The sequence below is a fragment of the Chamaea fasciata genome, unplaced genomic scaffold (assembly GCF_029207755.1).
Source record: "Chamaea fasciata isolate MVZ Bird 193981 ecotype frontalis unplaced genomic scaffold, bChaFas1.0.hap1 SCAF_3, whole genome shotgun sequence".
Taxonomy (NCBI): domain Eukaryota; kingdom Metazoa; phylum Chordata; class Aves; order Passeriformes; family Sylviidae; genus Chamaea; species Chamaea fasciata.
Genome location: NW_027094088.1, coordinates 87,936,997 through 87,951,637, shown reverse-complemented (window position 1 = coordinate 87,951,637; position 14,641 = coordinate 87,936,997). Strand labels below are relative to the sequence as shown.

At 42.5% G+C, this 14,641-nt stretch overlaps 2 protein-coding genes across 3 annotated transcripts; both read left to right on the top strand.

The window, feature by feature from the left end:
- Positions 1-1,013: 1,013 nt before the first annotated feature.
- Positions 1,014-7,886, top strand: LOC136287219 (uncharacterized). The gene is made up of 2 exons (XM_066179732.1): positions 1,014-1,204; positions 7,791-7,886. The coding sequence occupies exons 1-2, from the start codon at positions 1,166-1,168 to the stop codon at positions 7,884-7,886; spliced, it is 135 nt and encodes a 44-aa protein (XP_066035829.1). The 5' UTR covers positions 1,014-1,165.
- Positions 7,887-7,899: 13 nt separating this feature from the next.
- Positions 7,900-14,641, top strand: PTP4A1 (protein tyrosine phosphatase 4A1). 2 transcript variants are annotated; one of them, XM_066179731.1, is made up of 5 exons: positions 7,900-8,340; positions 9,845-9,937; positions 10,310-10,440; positions 12,033-12,107; positions 13,223-14,641. In XM_066179731.1, the coding sequence occupies exons 1-5, from the start codon at positions 8,236-8,238 to the stop codon at positions 13,368-13,370; spliced, it is 552 nt and encodes a 183-aa protein (XP_066035828.1). In that variant the 5' UTR covers positions 7,900-8,235; the 3' UTR covers positions 13,371-14,641. The 2 variants fall into 2 exon arrangements, with proteins under 2 accessions (XP_066035828.1, XP_066035827.1); XM_066179730.1 differs by having other exon boundaries at positions 7,904-8,340; positions 13,219-14,641.

Below are 14,641 nucleotides of genomic sequence, written 5' to 3'. Positions count from 1 at the left end.
TATAGCAGCAGTAAGATAACATGCAGAAGAAAAACTTAACTAGTTAAATACAACCAGAACAGTTTGAGATGAACGCAAGCTAAAAATAGGCTGTTATTTCACAGCGCTGGCAGTGACCCACACTGAGGTGTTCCCCGGTTGCCGGTGTCCAGCCAGGGACTGCCGGCCATGCCGCTATCCCGGAGGCGCGGCGGCGATACCATCGGTTCTACCCACCGCCGGCTGCACCTCCTCACGTCTGCCTTTCGGGAACCCGTGTGCCCTGGGAGACGCTTTCCCAGGAGCGAGAGGGAGTACGAGGCTGAGCGAGCCCTGTGATTTCCCACACCGCTTCTGGCCTACTGAGCTAAGCTCCCATCTGCAACACCAGAATCACGGTTTTCACCTCGACTTAAAAGACACAGGGTAATCTGAGGGCAGAACGCTCCAAGAGCTTCCTGTCGGCATTAAATTCGCCGGAGCAGTTTTGCAGCCCGCGCCCGAAGGGGCCGACTGATTAAACCCACGCGGGGCCGGCGCTGCGCCACCCCGCGTCCTGCGACCCGCGCGGGAGCGGCTCTCCCGCCTCGCCCTGCCACGGCGAGCACGGGGCAGCGACGTGCCAGCCGGCCGCCCCGCACCGGCGGCGCAGGGAAGAGTCTGGAACTCTCCGTCCCGGGGGAGCCGGGGCTCGCGCCAGGCACTTCCCGGCGAAGCCGCCGGCACCGGCGCGAGCGGGCGGGGCGCGCGCGGGTTATCCCAGCGCGGCCCCGAGGGGCGCTCCCCGCGCCGGCCCCATTCACCAACCGGTTCCCGCCGGCCGCCTCCGCCTCTCGTGCCCGCCCGCCCCGCCTCCGCCCCGCCCCGCGCGGCTCCGCGCCCGGCCCAGACGCACCGATGGCCCCGATGATTGGATGGACGCGACGCTCGTCAGTGACGTACACGGGGGCGGGGCCCGGGTCGCTCGTGCGGGAGGCGGCGCCGAGTGTCGCTCCTGGTGCAGCCGCGTCCGCCCGGCGCCGCCCGCAGAGCCGCCCGCCCGCTGCAGCCGCTGTATGGTCCTTCCCCGCGCCGCCGCCGCCGCCGAACCCCCGCCGGCAGCTCCGCGGCCTCCAGCGCCTCCTCCTCTTCCTCCTCCTAGTTCTGCTCCTCCTGCCCCCGGCGGTGGCGCCCGCACCCCGGCTGTATGATCAGGCTACAGTCTTCAATGAGTAACCATATTCCTGTGAGTGCCGCCCGCCCGCGCTCCCCGCCCTGGCCTCTCGCCCCGGTGGCCTCCCGGCTACCGCGCCTCTCCTCCCCCTCTCCCCCATCTCCTCCATGTTGTCTCTTTGTTCTGTCGTTCGGGCCGCGCCGGCTGCGGGCGGCTTCTCGAAGCGCCGGGCTGCGGCTCCCGACGGGCGGGCCGCTGGGGAGCCGAGCCCGCCCGGCTGCGGCACGGCTCGGCCCCCCTCCCCGCCGGCGCCCCTCTCCTGCACCCGCCTGCTGCCGCCCCTCTTTTCTCCTTCACCGAGAATGAAGGAGGTGGCGATCTCTCCGCGGCTCCTGGGCGGCCCAGCCCGGGCACAAAGCGGCTTTGTGAGGTCGGCTGCCGCTTGCCCCGCCTGCTGGCCCGGCCTTCTCCCAGCCGGGCTCTGCACGCCGGAGTCCGCCGGGCCAGGCTGGGCCGCCCGCCGGGAAGGGCAGCGCGGCCGTGGCTTCGCGCCCTGGGCCGTACCGGGAGCCCCCTGCCGGGTGGAAGCCGAGCCGGGCGGCGGCTCCGGGGGACAAGATGGCTCCGCGTCGGGAGGCTGATCGAGGCGTGATGCGAACCCGTGACCGCCGCAGTCGGGGCGACGGCCCGACCTGGCCCGCGGGGCGCTGTCACGGCCGGGACAGTGTCTCCGCGCTGGGGAGAGACTGGAACAGGCTGGCCGAGAGCGCGGCGCCCCGCGACTGCGTGGCGGCCGTAGCCCAGGGCTGCTCGGGCATGCCGGGGCTTGCCCGTGGGCGGCTGGCTGCCGGGCCGGTTGCCAGGCTTGGCTGCCGCGGCCGGCGCTCGCCCCCCGCCGCGGCCCCACGTGCGCGGCTGCGGCCGGGGCGAAGGCGGCCGGGCTGCTGCTTTGTCTCCGCCGTCCTCGGGCGGGAGTCAGTGCCGGCTGCGAGCGAGGACGTGAGTCCTTTCCAAAATGAGCTCTATTGCAGTAGAGGTGGGGTATGCCCGAACTCGGGTGTGCAAGCCGGCATTGTTCGGCAGGAAAAGTCCGCAGACGAGTCATTAAGTACATGTTGAAACGGATGTTTCTGTAACAATCTGCCTTAAGCCTCAAAAGCTCACGAATACAGTCAAATATCTTAGTTTTGACCGAAACTGCTTTCAAGACCTTGCCATCTGTCTCTTCAAGGAAGGCATTTCCTTCTGGAGGTAGATCACAATTCAGTTTTGGAAGGTTTCGCTTGCCGGTTTTTGGTTTGTTTTCCTTTTTAAACTCACCTAGTAATCTCAGTGCTTGTGCTGCGTAACATCTGTGACTACAGAGCACAGTGTGTATTTAAGCAGAAAAAAAAAAATCAAACAATGAACGGCTTTCCAATGGTAGTATGCCCTCTAAAAGCAGAGAAGCGAGAAAGATAATTAACAAAATCAAGTTGTCTAGAACAATAGAAGCAGGATTGTTTAGTCACTGGTAACCAGCTGTGCACACAGCGAGTATTATGAGCTGACAGTTGTACAGTTTTGGTGGCGTAAAGGTTCTGTAATCTGGTGTCTTCTTATTTTTGCTGGAGACAACTTTCCAATATGTCTACCTGCATCTGCTGAGTCTTTCGATAGCAGTGACTCAGAAGTATGAACCCTGTCTCTTTGTAATGTCATAAAACTGCCAAATCAAGAAACCTGAAGATTACACCTAAATGTCAGCTCATATTATTCCAGTGATGGAACAGTGAAGGGTTTTGAGATTGTCTTACAGGAACAGAGTTGTTTCAGGGGGAAAGTGTGGAAGAGGTAATACAGAAATTGCACAGCAGTGAGAGGAAATATGAGAATGAGAAATAAACGTGCGTGACAGATAAAACAAGAGCCAAGGCAACGGGATTTCATTGTCTTACTGAAACTAAATGTGTCAGTAAGATGGTAAATAAATAGAAATTAGCCTTATCTAATAACTTCTATCAAGTGAAACTTTCCTGTTCTGACAAAATACACACCACATAAGAATGCCAGATCTGTCCCAGTGTGTAGGCTGACTGTAAGCAATCACTTGTTTTAAACATTAACCAGAAGACCTAGATAAAGGTATTACTGAACTATAAAAAACAGATTGTCAACTTCTTCAGAAAATTAAAACTTACTCTGTTGGACTAATACAAGAAATATTTCTGTGTTAAATGGAAGTCCTTACTGCTTTCTTATCAGTTGCAACTTTCTGTTAGGCATTCATGGCTTAATTAAACTTGATGAAATACATGCAGACATTTTTTACTGTATGTGCTATATTTCTCATGTTAAAACATAATTTCTCATTGCTTAAAACATAATGGAACAGTTTTTTAATAGACTGACAGGATTTATCTAGTTTGCTGTTGAAGTGACAGTGTTAAGTCATTTGGAGATTCCCTGCTTTTAGAAACTCAGGAGGAATTGCTAGACAAGGGGATGGATTGGTTTTTGTGATGTCTATTTTTTTCCAATATCTGTTAAGGCTTCTTTGCGTGTTGTTTTTTTGGTCCAAAGCAGAAGAACTTTGAACCAAATCACATGGTCTCAGTTTCATCATCTCACAAAGTTGCATTGACTTGTTATACAGGAAGTTTTAAGATAATTTTTTCTTCCCCCTTCACTGCATACTTGAACCACAAGGATATCCTTCCGGCATAGAGCATGTCACAACAAATTTATGATAAACCTTTGGATTCTCCCTTCCCATTGGTGAGATATGAATGTATTTTCATAGGCAATGGGTTGGTTTTCATGGTCCAAAATGGACAGTGTTATCACTGTGGCCATCAGGCATTTATGTGCCCAGTAGACAGGAGGTGCATCTTGTCAAGAGTACCTTTATGAAGGTGTGCCTCTACCTTGCGTAATGGCTTTGCAGGTTGTACCCCTTGCCCTCCCACTCCTGCCTGTCTGCTCTGGCAGTTGCTACAGAGGCCTTGAATAGTAAGAGAAGTTGGAAATATTTTTCATTCAGTATCTTTTTGTTGGGTACTAGGTTAGAACAATGAACTTCCTTGCAGGTGTTCTCAAATAGTTGTGAAACTTGGTTTATTTTTGTTTTCTAGTTTTAGTCCTGTGGTTTCAGGTCTTCTTCTCATAAGAATGTGAGACCACATAGTTGGTTCTGGGTATAAATGTTTTCGGTTCATGAGCAGGTGGACTGAGCAACCATGAACCATCTTGAACATCTTCTGAAAGTAAACTGCCATATAAATGTATTTACAGGTGCTTTTGTTTGCATGCTTTTTAAGATGCTGCTGAGTTGTGAACCAGGCTGTCAACAGCGTGGGATAACCTTGCACCTCTCTGCTTTCCCCATATCAGTAATGAGCTAATAGATTACTTCCATAAACCATTTTTGTCAGACATGAGTGATTGTTTCAAACCCTTAGTAAACAGCCTGTTAATATGCCTGTCAGTGATAACGGGTATTTCAACTTTCTGTTGCAGAAAAGGGCATGAATTAAAGTCTTTCAAGATGCCTTCCCTCCTGCTTAAACAGTCTATTCTCTAAATTCTCCTAGCTTGAATTGTAGTAGATCATACAATCATAATTAATGCAGCTATAACGGACAGGTTACTTTCTCTCAATAGGTGGTCCTGGAATATTTACCATAGTTTTGTTTTCCAAGTTTATTTTGGTGATCTAAATGTTGGGCTTTCTTTTGGGATGGAAACTGCTCCTTTTTCCAAAATCCTTCAGTGTTAAATTTCCTCAAGGAAAATTTATGTGTAAATTGAAAAGAACATGCTGGGATACCCAACTTGATGGAACAAACAATGAGTTGGTGTTATTCTGTTAAAGAACTTTCTGCCTTAAACACTACGTGTTTGAATTTCATTTATGCAACTTACTGCCTTCATGCACTGTCTTGACTGTTTTGATAGCTTTCCTACCAAAACTGTATGAGATAATATAGTAATTTTAAAGCTGTGTTTCCAGGCATTTGGAAAGCTCATGACATCATTTGAGTTCCCTCAAAGCCCGAGGTCGTCATAATTACTACAACACTATTTTTATAGCTGATCTCTCATCTTCCAGGTCTTTTTGCTGAAGGTGGATGAAGCCTTGTACTCTGACTCAACTGTTTAACAGAAACAGCATGCCCATGTACTACTCATCTTTAATTTTTATTTGACTCCCAGAACAAGAATGAAACTAGGTTGGCAAAGCTGTCTTGGGATAGTACAGTGTGTTGCTGCTTAAAGGAGTTGATCTGCCTGTGAAACTTTCCTGCTAGTATTGGTGAGAAGTCATGGCATTCACATCAAAGGAAAATGTGAGCTTTGGTCCTCTGTAGTGTGGCAGCAATAGTTGCCAAGGCAAACAGTGAGGCTTAAGTACATGCTTGGTTAGGTCTTTAGATGTGTGAATTACTGAGGTTCTGATGTGTCTAATACTGACTGTTAAGTCAGTAATTAACAAAATGAATTCCTTTGTAAGGGTTAATAACACATGGAACTCAAATGTAACATTGCATAATCTACTTGCTTCTGCTTTGTATAAGAATTTGAGCTGTTCACCCAGTTTCTAAAATGTCATTAGCAATCTGCATTAAAAAGAAGATTTTTTTACTTAACTAATTGCTGCCTACCCTTTTCCATGTTTACTGGTTTGTCTGGTATCTTGAGCACTCCTACTTGCAGACTAAGGGCAGCCTGCCTAGAGGACTGGATGAAACCTGATTACTTCTTTCTTCCTACCTGCCCTGGTCTGGTGACGTGTTAACTGTTCTTTTCTCCCCAGAATTTCCATTTTACCAATTGAAAGTTTTTCACCCTAATAACTGCATTCTTTGTCTTCAAGCTCACTTGCATGCATTTGTGTTTGTGACAGCATTCACTCCTTCATCCTTTAACAGGGCAAGGGGTTTGTCTATGATTCTTCTTAGGAGGCTTAAGAAGAGATCGATATGAGATCTGCCAGTGCAGTGCAAAAAACAGCACAAGACCTTGTGCAGCTGTATCTGCTTAAAGCTGTCCTGTCCCTTTTTGCTGTTCTGCTTCTTAAACTAATTGAAAGTGACTTTAAATAAGTTACCTTCAGTTCTTCTTTTCAGTTGCTATTTTAGCTGTTCCCTAGATCTGGTCCTAGGAGGCTTTTAAATGCACACCTGCCACCTTGATAAGTCATGGCTGGTGAGTCAGATGATGAATCTTGGAGTTCTTCCGAGTCTGAATTGTTCTGGTTCCTGTTACGTTGTTGACCTTTGACTTAAGAGGATCCTTCTTACTCCTTTCCATGCCTATTATATTTAGCGTTTTTGCTCTCTCTCAAGTTGTTAAAGGTAAATAACTGAAGTAGCTTTTTTTTGCAAGCAGCTGGCAAACTTAATCCTACAGTCTACATCACTACCAGGTGGTGGTAGTATCTGGAGTGGCAGCAAAGTGGATGTGAAACTGTCATTGTACTTTCTTTCTGTTAACTTCATTCTCCCATTTGTTAGCAGGTTAGGGTTTTATTGTGTGTTTCTTTGTTTTGTTTTTTACAAGTCATGCTTGTAACTTAACACGCACATTAAAAATCCTGTCAGGAAGCTGTCTAAAAACACGAAAACAGGTTGACTGATGAACAGAAATAACTTTTTCTGCCAAATATTTGTAGGATTGATTGTTTCTCTCTAATGCCGAAGTATATTTAGTGGATATGTGGTTCAACTTCTACCTCTCTTTTGGAAAACAGAACTCCCCTCTTCTTTCCTCCAGTTCCCTGGACGGGTATAAGCAGTAATACTGATAGAGTAGCTGGGCACAAAACTTAAGGCATCTTCTGTAAGGGTTTTATGGTGCATAAAAGCACGTATGTGTGGTTAATTTCTAACATCTGCAAATAAATACACAATTTGGAGCAGTTCATTTGCTATCTTAATTCCTGGTTGTTTCTTTCAGTAATTATATATATAAATTTAACCATAGCCAAGCAGTATACCACTGGACAGGAATGGCCTGTTCAATAAACTTGCCTGTGTATGTTTTTACCTAGACCATCACTGCTTTCTCAGTATATTAATGAAGTTATGGTGTAAAAAGACTTAAAGCATGTGAAGGTTGCTACTGGTCTTCAGCCTTTAGTGTGTGAAATGTTCCTTAGTTAGAAATCTGTATGCCTCAAAAGCCTCTGTTCAAAAGCTCACATTGTATTGTTTGGCCACAAAGTCTGCATTTGCTTTCAAAGCCTCCTTTTTGAGTCAGGTGGATTTTGTATGCCTTTTTTTCTGTAACTTTCGGTGCTGTAACTTTAGTAGATGTTGTGATGTGTCTCAATTCAAAATGGAATAGGCATTTTTATGGGTATCCTGAAGAACTATTCTCTTTATAAATACTGGGGTTCTTAAAACTTGTTGCTGTTTTTAGCACATCTGAAATTGGTATTTTAATACATTACAGGATTTGGTGTTGCAAAAACCCTACATGGAAACTTTTTAATAAGTAAATGTATTTGTTTTCTAGTAATCCATGCTAAGAAAGGTAACAGGATTCTTAAACAAACCTAATTCTTGTGAAACTGCTTAGTTGCTGTGTTTTTATTATTTTATTTTAAAAAGTGTGATGTCTTATAACTTTGTTTCACCTGTACTCACTATGCCTTTTTTCCTCTCTCTCTTTACAGCAGTTCTGTGGTGTTCTTGGTCACACATTTATGGAGTTTCTGAAGGGCAGTGGAGACTACTGCCAGGCACAGCACGACCTCTATGCAGACAAGTGAACTGTAGAAATCCATTACTACTCCACCAAGAAGCCCCCCTAAGAGTGGTTGACCAGGATAAGAAGTGTTGAATTGAAATTGGCAGAGCATTTAACAACGGAATTCAGACCTGGATGGGGTAAACCTCAGTGCACTGCCTTTCTTTTGCCTCAGTATTACTGGATTGAAGAATTGCTGCTTCTTGTTAGGAGGTTCATTTCATTTTCCATTGCTCCCAACCTCATACTTCCAAGCACTGAGAATTTCACGTGGAGTACAGTGAAGTAGACTTCAGTTTCTCTACATCACTTCTGTATTAGAATTTTTTTTAATCCTTTCATAATCTTGTTGCATGTTTAACTAAATCAATATGGCCCGAATGAACCGCCCAGCTCCTGTGGAAATCACCTACAAGAACATGAGATTCCTGATCACACATAATCCAACCAATGCAACCTTAAACAAATTTATAGAGGTAAGGCTGGTACAGAATTCTTACTGATGTATTTTTTTAATACCTGGAAAGCATACCATATTTATGATTTCCTTTACTAGCTGATAACTGCTGCAAAAGCCAAATGAGGAGGTAGTGAGACTGTATATTTTTCTTTCCAAGTACTGGTGCTGTGCTTTGAAGATCTGCAGACATATACTTCAGCCTTCACAAATGTAATTCTGAGAGTGAAGTAATAATTATACTGTCTAGTACATGGTATATTAAGTACATTGTTTAGGTCTGAAAACAGGAATTATCTAGCAGAGTTATGTGTAGAACAATACAAACATCTCTTAGTGGTAGGAGCTCACATTCCAATTGGGCTGAAGTGGTGTAACATTTCATTGCACTTCCTGCATAGTGATACATATTGTGAGTCAGAACCTTAGGAACTAATAACAGGATTGCAAAATGCTTTCACTGCCTAGCTTCCTTCACTATTAGCAGATCATGGTTTTAGTGTAGCTCAAGAGGATCCTCTGTGTCATAGCGTCTACTTGAGTGAAATTTGTGGCAATAGGCTTACTCTGCCCCCAGAGCTGCTGAAGCTACTTTGAGTGTTTTGGTACATGCTACTGACTAAAACCAGTGGCTTGGCATATAATGCTAGTTCTGAATTTATCATTTAAACCATGTATTTAGCATGTTGGAACTATAAAGTACATGGTTGCGTAAAGTGTGTGTGTATGCTAATAAGCTCCCGGCAGAGCTACTTTGTGGGAAAGTCCAAGTTTGCTAAGTCCCTCCGTAGCAAGATTCTGAGTGTACTACAGCTCAATTCTGCATTTGGTACAGGATTATTTACAGGAAACAGTGAGATAACATTTGCTTGCCCTTATATTCTCACAAGTAGATCAGGTATGCTTAGGCTATGCTTCATGACAGTTGCAGTGTGAATTATATTTGTTGCAGGGAGAATGAAGAAGGATTGCTTTTTTTTTTTTTTTTTTAAGGTAGGGTAATAGCAAAATGGCAATCTAAATTTTGTCGTGACAGCTCAGGAACTGGAACAATTTATTGTCCTGTGCTTGTAACTCCTAATAGTAAGTAGTCTTAACAAACCTGTTTTAAGCAGACACAGAGAGGGGGAAGATTTGAACTTTGCTCAGAATACTTTTAGTGAAGTATGTAGCTTTGCAAACTAGGAAACTTCCTCTTCCCTTAAAATGAATGATCTTTTGGAGATGGACTACTTGATTAGTCAATATTTATCAGGATGTGATTTAAAAAGAAAAAAGTCTGATCCAACATAACAAAACTTAGTCTGTACATATGACTATGTTTGCGGAAAAGCCTGAAGGATCTGGAATTAGCACACAAGTTTTTAGTCATTTCAGCTTTCTGTGTTTGCAGGATGGCAAGCGTTTGTAGGAGTTTTGCTACTGAAAATTTTGGAATTAGTGACTAAGTTAGCTTATCAAGAAAATTAGGTGGGAGGTGAAGCTAGTTTACTCTTCCAGCATTTTTTTTTTTCATTCCCTAGGAACTTAAGAAATACGGTGTTACCACGGTGGTAAGAGTGTGTGAAGCTACTTATGACACTGCTCCGGTGGAAAAAGAAGGCATTCAGGTTTTGGTAAGTAGTGTAGAAGCAGGGTTCAAAACCAGCCTATTTCCCTCTTCACTCTACCCCCTTCCCCCCAAAAAAGATTATTTGACATCACCTTATTAATTTTATGAGAGTATGGATGCAACTGATGAAGGAAAAAGATGTGGAGACATCCTTTCTTGTCAGGAAAAAAAGTTCAGTTTTGACCTAAATCTTTGATCAGTGAAAACTGATTGAGAGGAGTATATTTGTAATATTAAATGCAATAGTTAGACTATTAGGAAATTGCAGGTTTGGGTGGTTTCCTCAGCTGTCAGCTTTGTCCATTGTGTCCCTTCCTTTTTTTTGCCTATGTATACAGCTTACAAGAATTCTGTCTGTGTTTGTTCTGTGTTCTAGGACTGGCCCTTTGATGATGGTGCTCCACCATCCAACCAGATTGTTGATGATTGGCTAAACCTCCTTAAAGTTAAATTTCGTGAAGAACCTGGTTGTTGTATTGCTGTTCACTGTGTTGCTGGTCTTGGAAGGTGGGTGAAGTTTCAAAGATTGTTGAACAGTCATCCCTGTCAGACTTATTAAGATCTAGTCCAAAAGTTTATTAGAGGCAAATGTAAAATAGTCACGTATCCAGTATTGGAATGACCTCACCCTTAAAAGTAGTTAAGATAGGAAACTGTTGCATGTATTTATTAAAGATGTTTAGGTCAAGAGGTGTTTAGGTCAGTCACAGCTCTCACAAAGTCTACAGAATTAAGTTAACAAGTGTATTCTTGTCCCAAGTATATTGATGAATGCCCCATTGAGATTTTTTTTATCTATTTTTTCCCTAATGGATTTGGGGTTTTGTGACTTGCTTTCTCTCCATTTCCCTTTCAGCAGTACTGCCAGCAGTCTCCTTGAACCAAGGGCATTGTAACCGTTAACCCCAAACAAGTGGGTGGTTCTGGTACATCAAAACCAGCTTTCATCCACCACCTATCTGGGAGATGAAAAGTGTTTTCCAAAGTCCCAAAGCTGTTTGTCTCATTTCTAAAAGTGACATGAAAATTTTTAGGGATAATGCTTAATATTCTTCTCTTAGTCCTGTTCCTTCTGTTTGCTGCCACTATCTTGAATAGATTTCCAACAGTTGTGAGAAAATAATAGTTTTTCTGCTGTTCTAGACTACCTGGGAACTAGATCTGTTCAAAAAGAAGTAGCTATATTCTAGCCATGGATTTCAGCATTGTCCAATAAAAAAAGGAGCTTTCTGGTCTTGTCCATAAGCCTGGCTTATCCACTGCATTATGGCTTCATACATAACAAAGTTCACTGTAGTGATGGATGTTACCAAAACAAGTCCTCTTCTGCTGCTTAGAATGGTACCAGTTGGTTTTTCCTCAAAATGGGACAGTTAATTAGTTGAAAAGACAGTCCTAGCTTTCTGTCATGTAAGTTTTCTTTTAAATCCCTGAACATAAGAAACCACTTAACATTACTGCTACATGCACAAGTCTCTTGCTAGCGTGTGGCATGAGGTTTTGTCTTGTGGTTTTTTGGGGTTGAGTCATAAGTTGCTGATGTATTTGAGTTTGATTTAAGCCAAGCTTTTGTAACTGAAAATTGATCCTGTCAGAGGAGGAACACCATGGCAAACAAGGAAATCCTCAGGGGGGTGCAGCAGCATGTGGATTGCATCTGTTCCCAAAACTTGTGACACTAATTCTAGGATTTGTAAGTTCTTACTGAACTCGACCCCTCTTCTGACTTCTGGTTTGGCATCCTGACTGCTTCTAGTGATGATTCATTTTGGAGAATAAAAACCCATACACAGCTCTTCCTCAGAATCAATTGATTTGAAACAAATGGTTAAAGATTACTTGCACTATATTTCTGTTGTCCTCTCCTGTACTTAAAGTCAGATGAACGAAGCTAAGGTTGACCAGAACTAATCTAAACCCCTATTTAGTGAGAATGGCTAACTCAAAACCAGGTGATTTTATGTCTCAGTGAACGTAGATATGCCTTCTGTCTTTTCTGCGTTCCCCGCAAAGAAACATAATACATGCAAAAAGCAAAGTAGATTGTTTTTCTGAGTATGCTTTGACAAAAGCTAAACTGAATTTTCTTTTTGAACCAGAGCTCCAGTCTTAGTTGCTCTTGCACTGATAGAATGTGGAATGAAGTATGAAGATGCAGTGCAGTTCATAAGACAGTAAGTGTGATGCTAATGTGTAGCTGTTCCCAAGATTCAGTATGTTGATAACATCCTTGGGCACTGGAGGAAGTTCTGAATGTTACTCTTGTCTTTGATGCCTTTTTTTTTTTTTAAGGTATTTAATTTAGTACATCATCTGAAATTGTACTGCCTACAGTCAGTGTTGTAGCACTTGGAAGTGTGGAATGGGTATTTTTTTTTGTTGAAACCAGAATCCATACATAATTACTTGAGGAGGTTTAAAAAAATGAAAAAAAACTTAACCACCACCCTAACTTTCAGTTAGATTTGCAGAATTCTCTTTATTTATTTATTTTACATATTAAAGGCAGAATACCTTTGTCTTTTTTGGTGGTCTACTGAAGGCAAATATTTCCTTGAATTTTTTAATTGATGTACGTAAATTGGATGAGAATAGTTATAGTTTCAGACTTTTAATTTCTCAGGTTTCAGCTATAGTTAAAAGAAACTGCATCCATTATAAACAATGACAAAATACTTCTTGCATAATTTCCAGGCCTTCGAAGGATTAAATTCAGCTTGTACTTGTTGTATATGAAATGAGGAATTGGATGCCAGGTACATAGTCCATACAGTCAGCCAACATGTACCTTTCTTTCACATACATACGGTTTGAGAAAACAAAGCTCAATTTCTGTTCAGCATCTTATTATGGGGACTTAAAATGTTTATGTGCTTTCTTATTATTGTTGTATTCTTCGTAATTATTTTAAGAGAATGAATAACTTCAACTCTCAAGAAGACCATCTTGCATTTTCTCTGTAGCTTCCTTTTGAAGTTTCTTCTAAAGATCTTAATGTAAAATCTCTGGCTTTTGCTTATCATAGACTAGAACATTGTCTAGAATGCAATGTACTCCTTTGAGCATGTGGTGCAGTGAGGTATTTGTGAAAGGAAGCTACCACCCTCTTTCCTGGCACTTAACTTCCAATTATCCCTACTTTGGTTACAGCCTTAACTTGAAGGTGGCTTTTTTAAGTGACCTAAAAATATTTTTCTCTGGTTGGTGATATTATTTCACTGGGCAGTAGATTAATGTTCTATTTCACATCTGTCTTTTTTTTTTTTTTTTTTTTTTTTCATTTAGGAAGCGGCGTGGAGCTTTCAACAGCAAGCAACTTCTGTACTTGGAGAAATACCGCCCCAAGATGCGTCTGCGCTTTAAAGACTCCAATGGTCACCGAAATAATTGTTGTATTCAGTAAAGCTCAACGGCCTAGAGTACTTCCTTGGGAATAAAGGATGGAAACTAGAATTAAGCAGACTGCATGCCAAGGACATCAGTCTGTATTTTTTAGTAGTAAAGAAAGCTTCCTTAGGAGTATTTATTAGGCTAAAGGCTCAGTAGAAATGCAACTTCTATGTTTAGATAAATATCTGTCTATTTGGAGACCCAGTAAATGTTTTTGCTGTACCCTGTTTCTGAGCTGTCTCCTTGTTCATTAATTATCAGATCAAATATCCTTTAATCATGCCATTGAGTCTTACTGACCTAGTTTCAACTACTAAAAATTGGGGTACTAAAATAAATCAATCTATAGAGAGATTAGGTGCCAAAATACCAAGCATATCAGCTACATGTTTTTCCTTAAAATGAGCATAGTTCTGATGATGTGAGAACTACCAGCTTATCTGGACCTTACTATCTTTTTTTCTACAGTCATTTCAATATTGAAGAATATGGCCTCTAAAGTAGTCTTGCCTGCTCACTGTATGTTTTGTCTCCCACAATCGCACTAGAATTATCAGGATTTGCACAGTCTGTCTTTTTAATACTATGAATTACAGCAACTTTTTACCCCTGCATCTGTACTTTTCTGTTACCTGAACCTCTCCATATTACAAGTCATTACTCTGGTTATTCATGTAGAAGATCTTTTAAATTGTACAGAAGCACACAAGTCTTTAATGTCTCCAGACAAAAAAAGCCTTACAGTAAAATTAATGTTGGCACTTCACGTGCAACTTAACAGAGGGCCTGAAAAGGTTGGGAGGGGCGATTTAATATTTCTAGTAAAATGTTGCCTTTGTCTTGTGCAGGAAGTATAGAATATGCCCTTTACTTTAGTAAATATTTTTTTAAAACGTAGAAATGCTTTGTTATTGTAGCTAAAAATTCTTAATCAGAAAATTTCTGAAAAATCTTGTAGTTTTCTTTCACTGTACCTATTGAGAGTTGTTTACCAACTATTGCTTTGTTGAAAGTGTGATCTTTTTCTTTTCTTTTTGTTTTTCCTCCTTGAGTTTCTGCTATGACTTGGGCAGACCTCTGTAATATTTTGTATGCCTTTAAAGCTGCGTAACTTAATATTTGGATACTTGATAATTTGTTTTATTATGTAATTGATAAAATGGTGATGTGTATTAATGTTAGTTCAACCATATATTTATACTGTCTTGGGAATGTGTGGTTATAGTTCTGTGGGAGAAATACTTTTGCCAGTGTTCACCAGCTTGTAAAATCTAGTGCGAGAGCTTAAAACATCGAAATAAATACTGAAATGCACTTA

Excerpts from the sequence above, each read along its gene's own strand:
- PTP4A1 (XM_066179731.1), top strand. The coding sequence starts at position 8,236 with ATGGCCCGAATGAACCGCCCAGCTCCTGTGGAAATCACCTACAAGAAC. Across the intron at positions 9,938-10,309 it reads AAGAAGGCATTCAGGTTTTG|GACTGGCCCTTTGATGATGG; the intron begins GTAAGTAGTGTA and ends TCTGTGTTCTAG. Across the intron at positions 12,108-13,222 it reads GCAGTGCAGTTCATAAGACA|CGGCGTGGAGCTTTCAACAG; the intron begins GTAAGTGTGATG and ends TCATTTAGGAAG.
- LOC136287219 (XM_066179732.1), top strand. The coding sequence starts at position 1,166 with ATGATCAGGCTACAGTCTTCAATGAGTAACCATATTCCT. Across the intron at positions 1,205-7,790 it reads CAATGAGTAACCATATTCCT|CAGTTCTGTGGTGTTCTTGG; the intron begins GTGAGTGCCGCC and ends CTCTCTTTACAG.